The sequence below is a fragment of the Aythya ferina genome (genome assembly GCF_964211825.1).
Source record: "Aythya ferina genome assembly, chromosome: 4".
Lineage (NCBI taxonomy): Eukaryota > Metazoa > Chordata > Aves > Anseriformes > Anatidae > Aythya > Aythya ferina.
The window spans coordinates 56,597,955-56,619,452 of record NC_140300.1 but is presented as its reverse complement, the minus strand read 5'-3'; the positions used below and the strand labels follow the sequence as shown (position 1 = coordinate 56,619,452).

The window sequence follows — 21,498 nt, the reverse complement described above, 5'->3', positions numbered from 1 at the left end:
TCAGCGGCCACGCTGCTGCCCAGCGGGCCAATCAGAGTCCCTCCGACTTGTCCCGCCCCTCGAGTCATAGGGGGGCGGGCGGCGCGTGCGCGGCAGCCCGGCTGAGGCGGGGGCGGGTGGGCGGGAGGGAGGAGGGGGGGGGAGCGCGCGTGGCGCGCGCCATGGCGGCCAACGAGGACCAGGAGGTGAGGGGATGGGGGGAGGGGGGGGGCTGCGTGCCCCCGGCCGCCATCTTAGGGACGGGGCACCCCCGGCCCTGCGGTCACCCTGAGGCGGGTGTGGGGAGGAGGAGGAGGAAGAGGAAGGGGTGTGGGGTTGTGCTGGTGGGTAACGCCGTGCTCTGCCCGCCCCGCAGATGGAGCTGGAGGCGCTGCGCTCCATCTACGAAGGCGACGGCTGCTTCAGGGAGCTCAGCCCCGTGTCCTTCCAGTACCGGGTAAGGCGGCGCGAGGTTCGTCCACTCCATCCCCGGGCCCCAAAAATCAAACCCCGTGTGTGGGAGCGTTGTCCTGCCGCTCCTTGAACCCCGACAGGCTCCGAGCCCTGACTGCTTCCCCGGGGAGCCTGCCCGCCGGCTGAGGAGCCTCCTCCCAGCAGCCTGCCTGCACCGCCCCTCTCGCAGCTTCTGGCAGTTTTCTCTAAAAAAAAAGGTGCTAGATACCAAAATAGACGCTTGAAAATAATTGCATTTCATTTCGAGGAAATGTAGAATGAGCTGTAAGGAAAAGCTCTGGCATTGTGTTGATCAGGTGTTCTGTTGATCAAATATTTACTCCTGGATGCCCCTGGAGTTCAAAACTCAAGTCCATATAAATTGCCCTATGAGTATAAACTAATCTCTGAAAGACTATTCTAAAACAGCTTCTGTTGTTATTATATACTCAACTTTATTCAAATTTGAAGACCTGGAAGTTGTTCTGGGCAGGGGCAGAGGCAGGTCTTTGTGGTGCCATGGAGCTTTACAGAGACGCCCGAAAATGCTCTGCGTTTGCTCCCCACTGTAGCAGGGAGAAAGCATCTAAAGTCACTTTTTTGCAGCTCTCAAGTAACTTCAGAACGACATTGGTAACTGTAGCAAGCTAGGTTGATTTAATAAATAGCACTTGAATCCTGTTTTGTGTAAGTGCAGCGTTCCTTCACTGATAGGACTGGTCTAAGTAAACTTAATTTTCTCAGAAGAGTGATTGTGACCTGCCTGCAAGTCCAGAGGATATTGTTCTACGTTTTGATAGATTTAGTTGTTTGTAATTTTTAAAAAACTGTCAAAAATTAGGAGAACTCAATTGAAATACCATAAAGCTTAGTGTCAGATGAAGGCAATAACACATTCCTGTGAAAGAAAATTTGTGTTATGAAAAGGCATAGTGCAAGTAAATGCATGACAAGGTCAAAGAATTAATATGCTATTTTTCTGAGCCTTATCTGTCTCAGACACGTCTCACACATAAAGATGTTTTGTAATCAGTGTGCTAAGAAAATGAGATGAAAGAAAGACTTTTTCAAACACTGGGAAAATGTAGTAACATCATTTGAAGTAAGGCTACTCTGTTTTTAGGTTGTGTTGACAGGAGGAGCATGGACATGCAGCTTTCTGCATGGATTTGCTCAGTGTGCAGACAGTGCTTTTCCTGAGAAAGGGAGAACTGTAAACCACACTACCAGTTTTCTTCTTGATACCACTGGGAACTGGATAGAAACAATGTAGGTGTTGTCTTGATAAATATTGCAGATGCCTGACTTAAAGTTTTATTTATTTCACCTCTAAAACAGGTGCTGCTAAATTTAGGTCATTCTGCTGGCACAGACATGCAACTGAAATAACTTCAAAATACATGTATGTGTGTGTATATATATATATAGAGAGAGAGAGAGAGAGTTAATTTGCTTTTCCTAGAGTAGAAACTGTAGGTTAGAGATGAATGTTCAAATCGTAAGTTTAATACTCTTTCTGGATAAAAGTTTTATTTTCTGACTGGTAGCTTTATGAAAAGAGTTGTTACCTTAAATAATTTGGTTGGTCTTAGAGAAGTGAGAAACTTATGTATTGGCATTGCAGTCTTTAATGAGTGACTGGAAGCTGATTACTGATTTTTTTTTTTTCTTTTTTCCTTCAGATAGGTGAAAATGGAGATCCAAAAGCCTTTCTAATAGAAGTTTCTTGGCCAGAAACATATCCACAAACAGCACCGATTTTATCTATGGATGCTTTTTTCAACAACACAATGTAAGTCCTTGTGACAGCTTCACTCCGTAGTCTTTTAAGTGAGGGCTTTTTGGTTGACAAGCTTTTCTTATTCTGTCTAGATCATCATTGAGTTTTATGATTTCTTTCAGATCTTCAGCTATTAAACAAAGCATATTGGATAAATTGATGGTAGAAGTTGAAGCTAATCTTGGAACTGCTATGACTTACACACTTTTTGAATATGCCAAAGATAATAAAGAGCTGTTCATGGAAAATCAGCCTGTTAACACTGTGGTGAGTAAGTTTAGATTTTAATCTCTTCCTTTTAAAACCACAGAAATGGTTATTCCAACTCTGAATGCTTCATTGCTCTATCTTTAAGGTGTTAGTACATCGGGTACAAATGTGTTAGGTACAAACAGTGGCATGTAGTGTGGTACGGTGCCCCAGTGCTCAGTGGTCGTAATTGTTATGCTTAATTGTTATTTTGCTGTCACTGCCAATGTTATGAGCTGTAGTTCTGTCTTACAAAGTGACATAAAAATGGAGGCATGGAGCAGAAGCAAAACTACAGAGAGCAGATGAAAGGTGTCTGCCTGGGGGCAAATTATTGAAAGCTTCCTGGGAAGTCGTGGATTGCATAAATGCACCTCTAGGGTCTTCAGTGAGTCAGGCTGAGTCTATTTTAGGCTTCTATGTTTTCCTTCTCATATTGCTTCCTGATGTGTAAGGATATTATTTGCCATTGTGGTGCTGCAGACTTGCTTTGAGGAAGAAGGAATGGTTTTCCTATTTTGGAAATCTGAATCCATTCAGATCAAACTCCATGATCAAATTTACAAAGTGTAAGAAGTGCCCCTTGCAGCTGTGAAAGGAAATAATTCCAGTCTCCTCCATGTGGTTCTGATTGTCATGATTGTGTGTTGATTAAAAGCTGCTGACAGCTGATGGCATTGCTGTTTTTTTGACAGTCAAGACATTTTACTATGTCAGATTCAGTAATCACACACAGAGCAATCTGTGTTCGTACTCTGTATTATTACTGGCTTCTGAAGTACGATAGATGAACTAACATACAAAATACTAACAACAATTTTCATCCTTCTCAGACTTCTGTAAGCAATAGTATTGCGATTGGAACTCCTGATGGGCCAGCAAGTAAGAAAAAGGACAAAAAGGAGCAGTTATCCAAAACCCAGAAACGAAAGCTAGCTGACAAAACAGGTTTGTCTGCTATAGTATTGTTTTGCTTGAGCAGTGTGAGACTCCAACTTTTACAGCAGTGGCATCTTCATTGAGTCAGAATCACTATTTATTTGCATGTAGGATTAACTGCTTTAAATCCGTGGTCTCTGTTTTGTTTTGTTTGGTTTAGATTAATTAATTTTGCCCAAGATGTTTGTTCTGGCTGAAGCAACTTCCTAGACAGTAGGGACTTGAAGATGTTGCTGATTAATTTCATTTTTTATTTCAATTTGGGACAGAAGTGAAATTCTCAAACGTACTTTTTGGGACATCTAAAAATTCCCTTTCAACGAAAGGTGTATATTTTGTTGATGGGTCCAGATAAATAACTCACGTTATAAAAAAGTAATTTCTAAATGTAACCATTTGCTTTGTAACTCAAAATGAAATCTTTAGCTTGTATCTTCAAAATGGAGGTGTTTTTGTAGACACTTCCCGATTTCAGTGAAACATGGCATTTTTGACAGAAAAATATTCAGTATTTTGACAAGTCCTGCTGACGACTTTTATGTGTTCAAACTTAATTGTTAATAATGATTGGGATAATATTATATTATTGCAGCAATAAATTATACCCCATGATAGTCATTTCTGTGTATCATTTATCTAATCTGAATGCATAACTGGCATTTTTAATATTGACCTTATTAGGGAAAATCTTTGTGAAGGAAAATCTTTGTAAAATTTTGTTCTTTTTCAGAATGTATCACTGGTAGTTAACCCAGCTCGTTTTAGAGTTGCCTTATAAATCAGGTGGACTGTCTTGAGTCATTTTTATTTAAACGAATGACTTTGAAGAACAAGATGTGTTCAAGACATTAACGTGTTGTTTTTTTTTGTCTTCGTGGCTTTGTAATGGTGGAATTAAGACTTCAGTCTCTTGAGAATTTTGTGTTGATTTTAAAGAAAGATAAAGGTTATCTGTAGCTTGTGTATTGAAAATAAAACCACCTTGTTCTGCAGATCACAAAGGGGAGCTTCCTCGAGGATGGAACTGGGTGGATGTAATTAAGGTAATGTGACTTTATGATATGCAGTATTATGAAAATACTGTCTATGTGCATTAAAATAATGTGTACTTATATCTGAAGAAAACTTACCTGATTTTTTTCTTGCTTTTCTTCCTAACTTTGTTGGGATTTGACTGTGGTGTCTGATTTGTTTCTATGTACATCCAGCATGTAAGTATTTTCAAGTTATCTTTTAATATTAAAAAGATCTACAGAAACAGTAACAACTACTGCCCGTTTTAGGTTCTAGTTCATGTATTTCTCATGCTCTATATTGGTTTTCCTTGCTTATTGGAAACCAGCGTAGCTGCTTGACAATTTTATTAACAAATGATTTTATTTCATACAATTATAATTAATTGTCAGCATAAAGGCCTAACACCACTTCCAGTTGTTAAATAACATTGAGCAAATGAGGATGGTGGTTTTAGGTAGAGTTCTCCCAAGTCCAAAGAGGCTATTTGTAGTGGGTGTTTTGGATTCCAGATACATTTCTCGATAGGTGCACTACATTTAGTAATTAGAAACTTTGATTTAAAAAAAAAGTTAATGTTTGCTTTTGTATTGTGCAAATTACCGTATGGAATCTCTTCTGGAGATGTGTGGAGATACATTTTTAGGTTACTGCATCTGTTTTATTTTGGAGAGGAGATGAGAATCTTCAAAGCAAATAGAGTGCCCTGAAGTTTTTGTTGTGGTTTAGTTTTTTTGTTTGTTTGTTTTGGTGTGTGTTAGTTTTGTTTTTATTTGTTTTAAATCAATTGCAGCACTTCATTTTGTATTTTTTGGAAGTAATTTGCAAAATGCATGAAGATAGTTTCAGGTTCAGGAAATAAGCTTATTTAGTGCTTAAGCTTAAGAAATAACTCGATGCATTTCAATCTCTTGATACAGTAGCACAATCAGTCTGTATTATTAATTAAAAATCCATGTGGTCTATGTAAGGTGGAAATGTTGTTCTTATTTCCTAATAAATGGAATGGCAGTCTAAACTTTGAACACTTTCTTTTTGTGTCTCTTTTTATAGTTAAGCAAAACTGGTTCTAAAGATGATGAATAAAGGACTTTGGTACAAGGACTCCACCTTTTAATACAGTGCAATTTTGGGTCACCATCTTTCTCTTAATAACTTTCTTATTTGTTGAAGTAAATATTTTATAAAACTCAATTTCCTAACTCGTAAACTTAGTCATATAAGTTTATCTAGAGACTGTGGTCTTCTTTGGAAACAAAACTTGCCTTAAACGAAGGTAAAAATGTGACAAAGGATATAGAGAATGAATGTGCCGAAGTGAATAGTGCTATATGCAGTGTTTAATAATTTATATTTTACTTTGTAGTAGAATCCTGTTATAGTGAACCCAGTGATACTATAAACATTTCTTGATGTTCTTATTCCAATGGAAGAAAAAAGCACTATAACAGTGATTAGTTGCTTGACAGCATAATTTGTCAAAATAAATTATTCCATGGAAAGAAAAACGTTTGTCATTTGTTTATCTAACACAAATGTAGAAGGCGAACATAAAAATTGTTGCATCATAATACTGACTAGAATTTGCAGTTCTGTTTTCAGTAGTTATTGGCTAAAATAGCAAATACTATTGAAAGCAAAGACAAGTCCACTCAAAAGCGAGTGGTTACAACATGAATGTTTTATCCTCTACGGCATGTATCTGTGTGTCTTTTCTCCAGTGTGCATCCTTATAGAAGTTTGTGTGTCTTAGGGGAGGGGAGAGTGCTATCTTGTGTGTGTCTCAGTGAGTGTTGGGGTTTTGTAGCTCTTTTGTTGGAGAAATGATTATTCTTTGGAGAGGTTTGCTGGCGGAATGGTAAAACAGTGGGTCAAGTCAGCACTCTGACAAATGTGTTGGGAAAATGTTTTTTTCCTAGTCTGCTCTCGTATCAGAAAGAGATGTCATCTTTACCATATGAATGGTTATTGAATACAAGATGCCTTAATGTCCTTTATTATTTTTGTTTGATTTGAGATGAACTTTAATAAATACCTATTTATCTGCTGTGGTATGTGTTTGTTTTTTCCTGTTGTACATATTGTACTTCTGAGGCTGCATTTGAACTTGCAAAGGATTTTCTCTTACCAAGAAAGTGTTCCTAACAATTGACAGATAATTTTCCTTCTTACAGTATATGTTTGTGTTCTTCAGGGTAGCTGTGTTTGTTACTAATAAGAGAATAATCATCCCACTAAGAAACATGGGAAAACAGCCATCACACCAAGTCCAATGCCTCTTTGAAAGAGTGCAATCTGCTGCGTGAGCTATGCACAGCACGTAGTGAAACGAACGTTGGGCTGGGTGCTCTGATCAGTGGTGCTGAGACAAGAGCCTGTGCAGCCAATACAGGACAGCTTACACAGCTGTCAAGTTAGGACTTCAGCTGATGGAGAGGAAGTGTTTTTCCTCCTGCTTAGGTCAAGGGAGCTTATACACAACATACACTCCTACAGCTCTCTTATTCTCTTAAATTCCTTCTTTTATCAGAGGAGGATAGACTAAATATACTGCAAAGTTACTGCTTGTCTGTACGATATAAATATAAAGAAAAAAGTTCTATGAAATGCTGTGACTGCAGATGAAGGGAAAAAAATTAATTTCTTCTATGTTTTCACTCTTCTGAAGAAACTGAAGAGGTCTGGAAGAAATATGGTCTGCGCTGCCATTGTCCAATAAGAACGGGTAGTTTTTACTGAAACTGTAGAGTTACAGTGGGAAGATGTGTGCCTTTTTAATAAAGAAAACTATCGATTCTTAACAAATGCTTGATTTTGGAATATCTGGTTACTTTTTGAACTCCAATCACATTTAGTAAAGCCTAGTAAAGTACGCAAGGTAGGACTTTATCCAAATGCTGTGGTCTTGTGTTTGACCCAGAGCGGAGGCTCGTGGCTGCAACCCGAGCAGGAGTAACACTGCAGGGAGAAGGTGATGTTGCCTGTGATCCGGTAACAGGGAAGGGCGTTGAGAGTTTTTGTCTCTGCCAGCATCGGAGTGTGTACGGCTTTCGCTATTCAAATTCTCTCCAAGGGGAATTGACTCGTCTTTGCTAGTATCCTTGGTGTCTAAATGGAGTTGCCATGACAATTTGTCTGAATAGATTAGTTAAGGAGCATGGGGGAAGGACAAAATAAGAACCATATCTTGCTTTTACGAAGCTACCATGTGTAACAGTAAACTTGTTAACCTTGTGAAATGCCTGATATTTCAGCTTTTTGTCTGCCTTTAAATCACGTGCTCTTAGGAAGATGCCCTAGCAATCTCCTCTGGTTCTGCTAGCAGGGATTTAGAATGTGTGTTCGGAAATCTACTTTCAGGGGAGTCGTTTTGCTTTGGGAATACTTGTGTCAGTCCTTCCTTTCTGTGTAAAATTTGAAAGGTAATTTTTGTTTGACCGTTTTATATTACGACATGATAGCTGGAAGTGGGCCAGAAAAAATCTAGGTACTCGGTGTTAAGGAGAAGCCTGTGCACTGGAAACTGAGGGAAGGGAAAATGATGATTTTTAGTAAGAAAGACACATCAGTGTCTCTGAAAATGAGACACCTATAAATAGAGAACGTGACTAGGGAGTGACTGAGTTTTAAACACTGTTGGAAAATACCTTGTTCCCCTTTTTTTAAGTAAACTAATGTCGCAGGCAGTGGAAAAACTGATTTGTACTTCATTTCTGTAGGGCAAGAGTCACTTAGATTACAGGGCTACACCATTTATTTAAATTTTCTGGTTTTGAGCTTTGGTTGGAGAGAGAAGATAAATGTCCTAGTAGCAGTAAAGTAGAAGTAGTAGGGCTCAGGACGCAGGATGATTAAAAAGGGATTTGTCAGTCTGGAAATGTTCCATAACGCACGTACATGACTGGTTTTACTGAAGCATTAGAGGCGTTGGTTGAAGGGACTTCAAAAATAATAGTAATTTTTATGCGTGGCGGTATTGCAGTAAGCACTTGGCAAAGCCCTTCTGCTTAAGCAAAGAAGAAAAAACATAAGTAAGCTTTCCCCCCCCCTTCTCAAATAAATCTCAAAGGTTTTCCTCGGAAAGACTTGGTGCAGAAAATGGAGGTGGTGCTTAAATGAAGTTTTTAATCTTTTAAACTGCAATTTAACTTAAAATATCGGTTTCCTTCTTAAGCCTTTCAGCATGTATCTGAATTGGCTAATATTTCGAATGCTTTGGAAAGCTGCTGTTTTGTGATCAGTTCACTCCCTGTTGAACAAGGATTAAATTCTAAGAATTTACTGTTACAGTTCTGTCTTAACACCTAAAATGACTTAAATGAATTTGCTAAGTTCTCCAACTCAAATGTTCTGGTTCTTAAAGTTTTAGTAGTATATGTAGTTTAAACTCTTCAAACCCCAGCATTTTGTGGTTTGTTTGCTTGTTATTTAGAAGGGGGGTGTCCCCTGAAATGTCATTTTCCCCCACCTATTTCTGTTTTTGTTTTTTCTGCCAAGAAAAGCAGAGCTGATCGTGAAATCAAGGCTGCTGCCATCTGCAGTGCCACCGCAGCTGGTGGGGTGTGAGGTGGGTAGTTCTCGCTCATCAGTTGGGTATGCTTTGAGATTTTGGGGACTAAAAGAAGGATAAGGGGAAAAAACAACATCATTTCTTGGTGCCCAATGTCTGGTGGAAAAGCAGAGGGAGGCGGCTATCCTCCTTTTAGCTGAGGCAACACAAGTGGTTCCAGATTGCACGGTGAACTTGGTGCAGTGAAACTCATGTGAGCTGGGCTGCACCAAGAATAGTTCTCCTCTGGAAATTGTTTCCTTCGGCTGTGCTGCGTGGCTTATGGGATGGCACCCTCAGTGCTTGTGCTCAGCGGTGGAATGAAGGGGGAAGGAGATGTTCGTTCAACAGATAAAATAACAGAGGTGTGAGAACTCTGGAAGGATCAGAGGAGGAAATGGAGAGGGAAGGAAGCACACAGGAGATAAAACTTTTTATTGCTGCAGGGCAATAAAACAGCAAAAAGCAAAGCTTACAGCTGTGGAGCTATACACTTCAGAAGGTTGGGATATGGCAGAAGACAAGAGGTTCATAGATTTTCTATTATTGACACCTATTCTTTCACCAACATAGGTTTGGCTTTGTCTCAGAACGGGGCTCTTAAATGGTTGTGAGAAGAACTTCTCGTCTCACTGCTACGCTTCCTGTTACTCTTTCAAGACCGTCCAAGTAACCTCTGAAAATCTGTTGTGCTCTTAGTTAAGACAAAAAGTGTTGACCAGCACTGTAAAAACATGTCAGAATGTTTGACAAGGATGAAAGAATTAACTGTTCTCTCTCTCGTTTTCATTAAGAGCAAAGTGAGGAGTGACTCCAGATAGCTGAATTACACAAGACACATGAGAGTGCAAATGCTGGTACCAGTGTCCTATGTAAGACTGAAAGTTCATCCATCTACTTTAAAGTTTTACGTAGGTATTCCATGCCACGGTGTCTGAGCATTCATGCCTATTATTCATAGTACGTGTTTTAAGTACTCACATTTACAATATGGCAGAAATTTGAAAACCCTGTGATTGCGTACTGCAAGTTGCTAGCTGTGGGATCCAATAAAGTCACACCAGTGACAGACAGCCAAACTCTATCTGCACTACCTTAGTGGAGGGCAGTGGGCTTGTGTGGGTATCTCTGAGGACATAATTTCACGCCCAGGATCTTTATTACCAGTAATGACCGGTAAAAGGAGTCATTCTGGGATGAGCTTGGAAGATATCATTCAAGAAAAGATAATCTTTCCTTCCAAAACAAGTGTCTGTTACAGTGTCACCCAGAGGCAATAACCATAGTCTAGTATGGAGTCAGTGTTCAGAGCGGGATATCACTTTAAGTCATATAAGTGTCACCAGTAATGCATTTTATGATTTCCTGGAGGAAAAACAAGTGCAAAGACAGCATTACTATCTAAAGAGCTACTCTCTCCACCACAGGGAACCATATGATATCTACTTACAGAAAAACTATGGTTCAGTTGACCTTGAAGAGAGATTTTTATAATAATAGTACAGGGAAATTGTAGCTTCCCGTTGATAAAAGTCTAATGGAAAGTATACAGCTTCAGTAGATGGGTAATACGTTTTCACAGCATTATCAATTTTATATTCTTCTCTGAAGATCAGTGCTAGAATATTACCAAGTTTCAGTTAACTGGCGTACAGCATATGATTATTTTTTCCCCTCATTCCATGTCTTTAGACAATAAAAGTACAGCATGTAGTATAGAAGCTTATTTCCTCGATTAAAATTGTGCTAAAGTCACAAATACACACAAAGTGAGGAAATCAGTCTTGTTCAGAGGTAAGGACACACCAAAATTAAAGCTACCCACGTGACGTTTATGTGAAAAAGAATGCACAGAACGATTTCCTTATGTGACTACGTGCTTGACTGCCAGTAGTTTCCAAGCAGATGCTTCATGCTTTGCTTCCTAGTGTCCCTGCTAGTTGGAAAGTATGACAAAGACCTGAGTTTTTCTATGCTCCTAAATTGGAAAAGGAAAGAAGACTTTCACTTTGTGGAAGTAAATAAATTAGCAAAGATGTCCCTGGAAGAAAGTGGACATTTGAAAAAGGATGTCCAGGTGCAGAGGCAAAGGAGTCTGATTTAATAAAACTGCCTGGACATGAGCAGCATTACTGTCTGCTTCAGTCCGTGTCCATGCAGTGAAACTGTGGCATATAAATGCTTATGGATAATTTTAGGTTAATTATGTAGCTATAATCCATGTGATTAAGCATTGCTTTCGGTAAAATTCATGTTATAGCAGTCAGTGCAGATTCAGAATAATCTGTTAATGAGCTCTAGTGGTATCCTTTTCATAGGATGGAAGGAAATATACTGCTTACCTCTGCAAAGAAAGAAATGTACGGGCAAGCTGTCCACAAAGGCTACCTGGATGTGGTTAACACATTGCAATCAGTATGAAAAAGTTAAAAGGGAGAAATTCTACAAGATGATTGTGGATCCGCTATTTTTAGATGTTCCATTCTTGCTTATTTTGATATTTTAAATGTTTTGGATACAAGCAGATGTTAGCCTATCAGCCAATGTGCATGCATGCGTTGAGTGCCTGCTAAGTCAGGTGATTCGAAGAGCTGATGAGGAAGAACTTTTATTCCTTTCCTTTGGTTTCTAGCCTACATTTTTCTATCCTACAGTAGTAAGACTTGTAGAGGTTGTATACATTCTTCCTCATGGTTCAGAAGTCTTCTCCCTCTTTGGGTGCAGAGTAGCATTAATGAGATATATGAATATTTGAATCTCTTCTAATAATTCATAGTGATACTCATACACTTGGGCTTTATCTCAGGTTCTGCTCAATATTTTGTTTTAGTTTTATATTAATTGGTTCTTTCACCTCCTTGTTTTTGTAGTGAGAATTTACTCAGCCCGGAGGACGGACAGTTTTAGGGTACTGCCTTCTTCAAACACCTATAGGCAAAGTAGTGCTGGACAATATTTATTTACAGCAGCCTTTGATATGCATGTGATAACCTGTAACCTCGCTGATGTTTTATAAATGTGTTGACAGCTGATAAGGACAGAGTCTGGTTCAACCCACCCACCTCAGGCTGCTTTCACTGCCTCTCAGCGGAATACTCGTGTCTGGGAAAGTTGCACAAATTTTGGTGAGTGTTAGCAGAGGCCCCTGGGTGGATGCCTCCCTCCTTTGGTAACAGCAGCCGATACTGGAGCAGAATGCCTGCTGTTGGTGTAAGCAAAGAGACTGTGTCTATAAACCACCAATAGCGGAATCTGCGTGGGTCGTCCTTCCAAGAAAAAGCAATGATTGCTTATCTGTGTACCGCTGGTGGATTGTTTGTTTTCACAGCACCTGTTCCGTTTGGCAGAGAACCTCAGAAGTCTGCACGTAAGCTGGAGTGCTGCTGTGTACAGATCTGTGTTAGCTCTGGGCATTTAGTGTCTGGGCTTCTGAGCCTAGGCATATGTGCAGCTACCTGGGGAGTGGATGAATAGAACAGATGTGTTCTTTGGTGCAGGCATTTCATAGAGTGCTCTGGGATGTGTCTGTAGTGATTAGCAAACCACATGCTGGGTAACTGTACTCTGTACAGCTCTCAGGTGCTGGACGAAGTTGGGGGAAGGCTGAGGAAGGTCAGTCCTCTTTAGTTACTGGATGAGGTTAAAAGTTGGAGTATCCAGAATGCAAGCACAGCCACAACATATACCATTGCTCAAAATATGCCAGTCTGTGCAGTATGGAGGACCAAAAGTGTACGTAATTCGTGTGGATAGTATCTTCTTCACAAAACATTGTTGGAGAGTGTACAACCATCATTTATACCTTCTTTGCTTGATTGTCATAACCAGAGGCATCAAGTTCAACTTCTTGAACTTTTGATCTCCCCTGTGAGCTCTCCTTAGGCTGGAAGAGATTCAAAGCTGCCCGATGTGAGAGAAACAGTCAATAGCCAGAAAATTTGCTCCTGTTGATGTGTACAATTGGTTGTACTGTTTAGTCCTTGTCCTATATGTAGTGTCTCCAACCTGAAGTGAAATTAGAATTTAAAAAAACAAAACACCTCCAGAAGACAGGAAAAGCTTGGTTGTTAAACACAAATGGAGGGTAAAATTTTATGTATTTTTTTTTAATTATTATTTTTTCCAGTGAATAGCCTAGTAACCGCATACTGAATCACAGAGGTGCAGACTGGAAGTAACCTCTGGAAGTCACCTGGTTTGACCTCCCTTTTACAGGAGGGCTGGTGGCAGTGCTGCAGCAGGTCACCAGTGCCTTTTATTCACTGTGTGTTGACATCCTCAAAGAAGAGATTGCACAACCTCCCAGGACAGCTTGTTTCCTTGTTACTGCTGCCAGGTGGTACTATTAGGAAGTGAACAGCAGCACTGCAGGGAACTCCCAGAGCAGGAACCAATCTTGCATTTTCAGTACCACTCCCTAAGAGTGTGAAAGTATTTTGAAAAAACAGTTACTGTTTTTCTGCTTAATCTGAACAAATGTGCCAAGACCCATAAAACCAAACAATTACTTTCCTGCTTTGAGGGACAGCCTGTTACAAAATAGATGGTAATGTCTATAAACGTGAAGTTCATTTGGGGCAGTACAATCTTTGCTGAGTAGAATTTAGTTATCTTTAGAACCCTGCTCATTTAGAAGTTACAATTAAGAATTAAATTATATTTTGGATACTATTTTTCAGTTATCTCCTTCCCTAGCCGCCGCCTCCTCCGTAAAACACTGTAAGCTTCTAGCGGCCTTGTTGCTGCAAAACTGATGTAATAAGCTGGTGTAACAGCATGTTGCTAATGACAATAGTTTCCCTCTAGAAATACAAAACTTGAAAACAGTTTAGACCAGAGAAAAAGAAGATGTGCTAGAAAACAAAATACTTCTATTCTGCTCCCTCCTATAGGAAAAATAAATAAATATTTTTCCTGCTGTGCTTCTAATGTATTATTTTTTTCACATATTGGTAGCAATAATTCTTACTTTTGAGCTCAGTATGTTGAGATCTGGTGTATATTTACCAGAGAAACCCGTGTGTATCCGTGGAGGTGAGATGGGAAGTGTGAAAGAAATGCTGCAACCTAAGCAAGCAGAGCAACTCAATGTTGCAATGGAGGTGTTTGAGAACCATTAATTACAAAATTCAACAATCACAACTAAATAACAGGTGGGTAGATAGTAGTTTTCTTTGCTGTTTGAAGATTGTTGAGAAGTCAGCGTAAATAACCCCTCATCTCATGGACTCCATACATATTGTTCTTCTGTTTTCTGCACAGAATTCAGGATTCTGGAACCTTGGAAGTCTACAATTTGCTGATAGCCACAGAAGAGTGATTTGAATATTTGTGAACAACTCCTACTGTTGTCATTCCATTGATTTATTTTTTAATCCTTTTTTCCGAAAAGTGCTGTAAGAAATTGCAGAGACTGTCTCGTGGAATTTTGTGGTTTCACAATGAAAGAAGGGGAAAGCAATGACATAGGGCAAAACAACATCAATTAAAAGAAAATGGAAGGTTTCAAACTTCTATGTAATTCATCTGCATTGTCATTAAACTCTTCCACAAAAGAAAAAAGTGGGCAGCTTATGGAAAAGTAATTTTTACTCAGAAACTTCTAAGCATGGTAAGAATTTTTAATCTAAGGATTTGAATTGCTTATGATAATATTTGTCAATTTTAGTATACAAAAGCCCTCATTCTTAGCTTAGTTACAGGATAGCATGTCTATGTATACTCATTGTATAAAGTAGGTCATATTGCAGACACAAAACAGTCAAAATGATTTTTAAGTAGGTGGAGTGCTGTCAAAGAGAGTTATAGACTTTACTATGAAGAAAGTTGTTTACCTGATATGAATGTAATTTTAGAGTATTATGACATTCTGTACTTTAGTCTTGTTCTTCAGGAATATAGAGGAACAACTTTGACTTCGCTTTCCAGAAAGTTTCTGGAAAATCTAGTTGTCGTAAGGATTCAAATGACATATTAATGAAGCTTTTGCCAAAAGCTATTTGTCATTAATGTATATAAATAAATAAATAAATAAATTTGTAACTAAAAATAAACTATGCAACACACAGTGAGAAATGCACTGATTAACATGGTTCAAAACCTGTGTTGTTGTGTTCTCCCTTTATTTCAGCTCCGTAGGCTGAAATCCTCTCTGCAGTGCTGTCTGCATAACAAATCCACAGTGTAATATCAAGGTTCCTCGTCAAGTTCTAATACGTGTTTTCACAAAGTCCAGTTCTCCTATTATACACCCATTTTATGGATGGCATTTTTAGAGGAGTGAAAGCTGCGTGATTACTGCTATGCAAACAACATTGTCATGCCTAAGGCTGCTGTACTGCTCACTAGAGTAGGCCACTAACAAATTTGATCTTTTTATGTAACAACATATTAGCCAGGACCTGAAAGCTGCTTTTAAATTCAACATGATACATCAAACATGACTGAAATAACCATTTTCAACTATATTCAACTATATTTTTGAAGTTATTATACTTCAAGGGAGCAATCAGGAGTTAGTTAACCAATGCAAATTCACAGTAGGGCACCTATTTGAGCAGTGAGCTTCTGTAGAACAGTTCAATTTTTATGATTTCAGGATTAAATGTCAGCATTAATGTCCTCAGTCTTCATGAGGATACAATGCACGTATCTTCAGAAATTATAATTAGACTATTCAGATTAGTGAATTTAGTTCAGTTAGAATTTTTTAGGTTTGTTATTAATATGATACTTGCAGAAAGTATGACCAGCAACTCCTTGAGCAGTGTAAATGAAGGAGTTTCTGACTTACCGTTGATCACCACTACCTCTACAGCCATAATTGCAACTGGCATGTACCCTGCCATAAATGACAAGACAGATGCATATGTGAATACCTGTTTAAAGGTATTTGATATATATACATAGTTTTTTTTCTACAATAAGCAAAACTTGTATATTTATCTGCTTTGCATTTTTAAACATCAGATGCACCATCGTCTTGGTCAAAGATTGAACTGCAAAAATTTCTGGAGGATAAAAATCAGTCAATGCTGAGAAATAAACTCCTACTATAAAGGTAAGAAATCAGCCCTAAAGAATCATCCTGCAGCCTAAATGTAGTAGAGCCATTCATTAATTGTTTGCAAATAATGTTTAACATGAAATCTGAATTTATCAGGTGGATTAATTATAAAAGCTCAAAAACTGAGCTTTTAACTATGGTTGTTTTGTTAATCCTAATTTCACGGCGTGATGAAAGTTCTCCAACTCCAAAAGTTGTAAGGGTTGGGGGATCTTTTTTGTTTAATTTAGGGGTTCCATTTTTTTCTTTTTTTGTGAGGGTACAGTAAGTGCTGACTTTACTGTATAAAGAAAGTACGTGTTTTAAACCTAGAGTATGAAAGAAGAAGAGGGTAATGAAATAAATTCTTAACTGATACACACGCTAAGAAATCTGTTGGATTGGCTTTTGTACTGTATGAAGATCAGGGTTGTATTTGTTCCCTTTGCATGTGTGTTCCTTTTTTTTTTTCATTACTCAAAATCTTTTGTTGGGCAAAAACCTGATGATCCTGTCATCACAGGGAGATTATAAAAGAATAACATTAATTACAGGTATAATTGAAAGAATACAACTAACTGAAATAAATAGAAGAAAATGCTAAGTGTTGCATCTCGTGGGGAGTCGAAAGAGGCACTTCTGACTGAAGAAGCAGTGCAGATGGATGACTAGCAGGCAGGTGTTGCTTAACACTTTTTGGGAACTGGCAAATCATCAAAAGAAAATATAACTGAAATGTACTCTAACAAAGAATCAAACTCCAGCAGATCCTGCTCATCTGAAATGTTTAATGTGTCATCCTCATTCCTCGAGCGTAAACCTGCTCGAATGTGATGAATAGCTGCAGCTTCTCAACCACCAGTACAGACTGGATAAAACTTTGTTTCAAGTATTTATAAACTGCAGCCTTCCAGGTTAGTACTTAGTTCCTTTAGTTCTGAAGTTGTTTGGTAGAGGAATAAATGTTTTTTCTTCCAGTCCATTAAGGAGATTATTTTTCATTAGTCTGAAATTGCTTCACTCCTTTAATCATTGGAAGCTTTATTGCTAAGCCCTTGCATGAAAGAAATACTAAGTCTGAAAAGTTTCTTTCAACATTCCTGCCTGCAAATGAATAGTAACTTTATTTAAATGAGAAACAACACTTTTCTCTTTATATTATGAAGTGCAGTATTAGAAGGTATCATTTAAAGGAAAACTTCTCTTGAATCTTTATTAGTAATGCCCGTATCAAGATCATCAAATAGCCATGTGAGATTTTATCTCCCATTTTAGAGATGAGGCCCATGTGAGATGTGTACTTATTAAAACAGAGGCATTGGGACTATATTGCCTATCTGCCAAACTGTGCAGCACCTACCTGAAGTAACTGCGTTTTTTAATTATGTTTTATGATTAGAGCAGCTTCTTAATTTTCTGGTAAGTTCCCCAGCTTGTCTTTTACTTGTCTTCATGGCACATTTTACAGGTAGGTTTTCAGCTACATGCAGGTAGCAAGCTTCGAGCAAATGGCTGAGCTCTTTCCAGGATGTATGTAAGATATTTCAGGAATATGCACCTCTTGCTCTCGGACAGGAAGCATCTACTGAACTTCTTACACAGGTGAGACTAGAAACCCAAAATGAGGAGAAGGTCACAGCTGGAATGATTAGCAATGCATTATTTCTTAAAAAGAGGAGAAATTTTAATTTCAGTGATAAAATGAGTTAGGGACATCACCAGTTTTGGCACTCTGCAGAAACCTGTGGTAGGATAACTAATACCTAAGTGAGTGTGTTACTGCTGTAATAAATAGTAAAGTAGAACCTCAAAGATGTTAGTTCTCCATAACCATAAATGCCTTTTCCTGTTCAATGTACTGTTCAGTCCATTAAGCGTATGTAACTCCTACAATCTCCAGGCTTCTGTTTGGGCCCTGCTAGGGGAGCAAAATGCCTGGACTTTGGCCAAGCAAAATAAAATACATGCTGTGAAATTCTGTTTAACTGCAGAGAATGAAATTACTACTGCAGAATAAGCTTAATAATGCAGTAATAATCTACCAGCAAAAGTTACACTGGGGAGAATCAATGTCATTTTAAATCCTTGAGGAGGCATGATGAGTTAGAGTGATGTTGAAGGCTGAAATTATGTCATCCCTCATTTGTGCTGGATACCCCACTTCACCAGCAATTTCATCAGAAACAGTGGCACTGGCATGAAATTAAGGCAATGCAAATCGAGAATCAAAATCTTATAAGCAGTTGTTCATTTATGTTTAATTAAGATCTGTTTCTGCTCATTTATTGCTATTAATTCTTTGCATTAGTAACAAACTCAGCTGTGTCTCACAAATCTGAAGAAGCCAAGGGAAGTATTAGGTACGGCCTAGAGCACCTTTTTCTTTCAGCTGCAAAATGAGATCTGAGTGGACTCATTGGGGTTTCAGGCATGATTTTCTATTATATGAACTCACAGACAAAGCATTGTATTGATATGTTGAGAAAAGGTTTAACACAAGATACCATGCATCAAGTTTTGGCTTCTTATGTTAGTTCTTTCCTTCAATCTTTATCTTAGATCAATTTTCTTGTCTGTGGTATGGGCTCCGGACTTCACAACGTAATTTGTAAAACGACATTATTGAGCACAAATCTGCTCTGTGCTTCTGCCTATCCCACCCCCTTCATCTCCTCTCTTTTATCTCAGTGAAATGGGTTTGCTCATTACTTGTCTGAAGAGATGTTATTTTCTTTTCTTGCTGCAACCCTAAAGCTGTCTGGTAGAAACAGTAATACTTAAGCTATCGTCTAGGGTTGTTAGAAAATAATTTAGTACGACTTGTGCAGAAAGTCTTATTTATCAGTGTACTGGATATAATGCTGACATTACTTTGTTGTAGCAAGAGTTACCACTGGTTGCCTTTCACTATGTGGTGATTCAGCTAATTTCCATGCATGAAAGGTTTGTTCTCTCATTGTATCTTCATTGCACCGGTGTCTATAAGAAAAATGGAAGCTAGAGCAAAGATGGAATTGACCCCATCAACAGCAGATTCCATTCCTCCTATCTTGAATTCCTTTGCAGTGACTTTTGGCAAAATTGAAATCACCCAATTAACATCGTCAGCTTGGCCAAGAACCTTATTTGAGGAAAAGTAGCAAAGACCAGAAGATACAGGAGCTGCAGACAAAAGGCTGTGTTATAAAGTACTGAAGTACTTCAAAAGTACTGGAAAAAAATCCCTTTGTATTTAAGTGCATCTAAAAGTGGTCTTGAGGCTACCAAAAGCATGAGCAATTTGCCTGGTATCAGGTGAGGGGGTTCTAGGCAGCTGGCACAGACAGCAACCTGCTTACTGCTGAGCAAGGATAGCATTTGCAACATATTTTTATTTTATGAATAAAGAATTGAAGAAGAATTAGAAAATCAGATCGGTAGATTCTGGGAATAATAAACCTTTGTATTGAATTTTGCCTTTTCTATTAATTTTGATGTTCCTTTATCCACACATGATACCTTACACGAGAATATTTTTTGATTTGCACCTACACAGGTCTGTTGGGACCTCCACTAAGTTGGTGACTTTGACCTCTACCTTTGAAAGTGTTTAGTGTTAACTAATGCAGTTGAAGATAATGGCATTTTTTCTGCATATTTATGAAGGCCTGTGTCTGCAATTATTTGAAAAATTTGCACATAAGGCAGCTGGTTTAAGAACTTAGTTTGCATTTTAGGTAACTTTCATGTGTACTTCCAATGTCATTATGAAATAATGGTGTTTGGTTTGCTGTTCGCAAGTCATGAAGTGTTATTTATTTACTTGTAAGACTGCTGGAAGATTTGCAAATAATGAAAAGGAAAATGTGTTTAGCTAAGTCTTTCTCTCTTTCTGTTTACCTAGAAATATCAATTCCAAGTTTTTCTCACAAATACAGTACATGTTGGGAGGAAAAGGCAAGTGTTTACAACTGGGATGAGGAAATTCTGGCACATTTGGCAGGGTCGAGCTCTGTGAGTTCAGCAGCAAGCTGCTGTTTGTTTTATGTTTGTCAGCATGAACTTATGTAGAACATGGCATGGTAGAGAAAACTTGGAATGTCTCACCTGTCTGTAAAACTGATGTGTTCTTTTCCTTTTGAGTAATGGTTTCCTATAATGTTTTAGATCAAGTGCAAATTCCCTTCCCTGCTCAGCCCCTACTGTCATCATAACTGTTTTTCTGGATCATGCCAGTGTGCTGCTTAATTGGAAGTGATCAGTTCAGGCAAGCTCTGGGGCCATAAGCGATGTCTGAGCCTGAATGAGGCTTTAATATGGCCTCATTTCACCATGGGTATTTCTTTACCTTTACTGTCCTTAGCTTTACTAATTTTGTTTCCATTTTTGTGCACCCAGCTAAAACCCAGTTGTCATTCCAGGCACAAAAACCTGCAAACCTGCTGTCCTATTAAACTGATATTGTCAAATATATTGTGAGCAAACGAGTCACACTCTTCTTATCAGGCAGGGATGCTGATCACTATGCTAGTGCTGTTCCCAAGCCAAGGAAGGGACAGGCATTGTTGCCTGTAGAGCTTCATGTTTTTTTATCTGCTAGTCAGGGCTCCAAACCAGACTTCTGGGACCAAGGGAAATCAATATTCATATTATTTCAGCTTTTGCAGCTATCATATCTGAGAGATGTTCTTCATGTAGGAATTCTGGCTACAGTGTATTGTGTGCTGCGCCCCTGAGAAGCCCCCACAAGCACGTATTTCCAATCTGCCGTATTTTGCACATGATATGCACAGCCATCAGTGCTGAAAGCAGTCTCAGGTCAAGAGTGCAGCAATTGTCAGAAAGCACTATTTTTATGTCAAGTGAGCAAGGACTTTTTGTGGAAAGCAAGTGAAACCACCGTATTTTTTCCATTTGTAAGCGTCTTTTCCAGTGTTCTTCCATGTGGCTGACCTGGAGGAACCAGGTGGTCTCTCAGATCCCACGAGTGGGAAATGGATGAAAATTGCAAAAGTAATGTACTGCATTTATTCAGCATGAAAGCCTCAAAACTTTAAATGTAAAGAGATGCCATTTCACAGCTGCTCTGTATTATCACTGTATTATCACTGGAGTAAGGGTTTGGATTAGTTTGATTCAGCAACAATTAGTCAAAATCAGTTGGGTGGAAAGGTAGTTATATGAACGTACAATTAACAAGCTAGCCTAGAAAAATGGCCATCCCACTTGGCATAGTTTTTGTGAGGGATTAAACCCCCTGATACATTTGAAGTGAAGTTACAACAAAGAAAGGATATAAAGGGAAATTATGAAGAAGCCTTATTTCAGTGCATGTGGAGCTCTTTCTCTAATTACTCCCTATATTATTTTGGCTCTGTTGTGCCAGATATTTAGAGCAAGTTTATCTCTGTGTGATGGCAGATTAATCTTTGTTTTTTTTTGACAGAGGAATTGCATTTTTCACAATGTGAAAATAAACGAATTTGGATTTCTTTATACAATATGACAGCC

At 38.6% G+C, this 21,498-nt stretch overlaps 1 protein-coding gene across 4 annotated transcripts; it reads left to right on the top strand.

Annotated features, from left to right (window-relative positions):
* Positions 1-128: 128 nt before the first annotated feature.
* On the top strand, positions 129-16,942 carry RWDD4 (RWD domain containing 4). 4 transcript variants are annotated; one of them, XR_014692793.1, is made up of 10 exons: positions 129-185; positions 356-436; positions 2,115-2,224; positions 2,335-2,479; positions 3,295-3,409; positions 4,394-4,448; positions 13,976-14,116; positions 14,226-14,574; positions 15,933-16,023; positions 16,563-16,942. XR_014692793.1 is itself a non-coding variant. In XM_084518520.1 (7 exons), the coding sequence occupies exons 1-7, from the start codon at positions 162-164 to the stop codon at positions 9,782-9,784; spliced, it is 555 nt and encodes a 184-aa protein (XP_084374646.1). In that variant the 5' UTR covers positions 129-161; the 3' UTR covers positions 9,785-9,799. The 4 variants fall into 4 exon arrangements, 3 of the variants coding, with proteins under 3 accessions (XP_084374646.1, XP_084374645.1, XP_084374647.1); XM_084518520.1 differs by lacking the exons at positions 13,976-14,116; positions 14,226-14,574; positions 15,933-16,023; positions 16,563-16,942 and adding an exon at positions 9,760-9,799; XM_084518519.1 differs by lacking the exons at positions 13,976-14,116; positions 14,226-14,574; positions 15,933-16,023; positions 16,563-16,942 and adding an exon at positions 4,609-6,461 and having other exon boundaries at positions 4,394-4,443.
* Positions 16,943-21,498: the final 4,556 nt, after the last annotated feature.

What these genes read in the sequence shown, in the direction of transcription:
- RWDD4 (XM_084518519.1), top strand. Translation starts at nt 162, where the DNA reads ATGGCGGCCAACGAGGACCAGGAG. An exon ending in CCGTGTCCTTCCAGTACCGG is followed by an intron (nt 437 to 2,114) that starts GTAAGGCGGCGC and finishes TTTTTCCTTCAG; the next exon opens with ATAGGTGAAAATGGAGATCC. An exon ending in ATCAGCCTGTTAACACTGTG is followed by an intron (nt 2,480 to 3,294) that starts GTGAGTAAGTTT and finishes CATCCTTCTCAG; the next exon opens with ACTTCTGTAAGCAATAGTAT.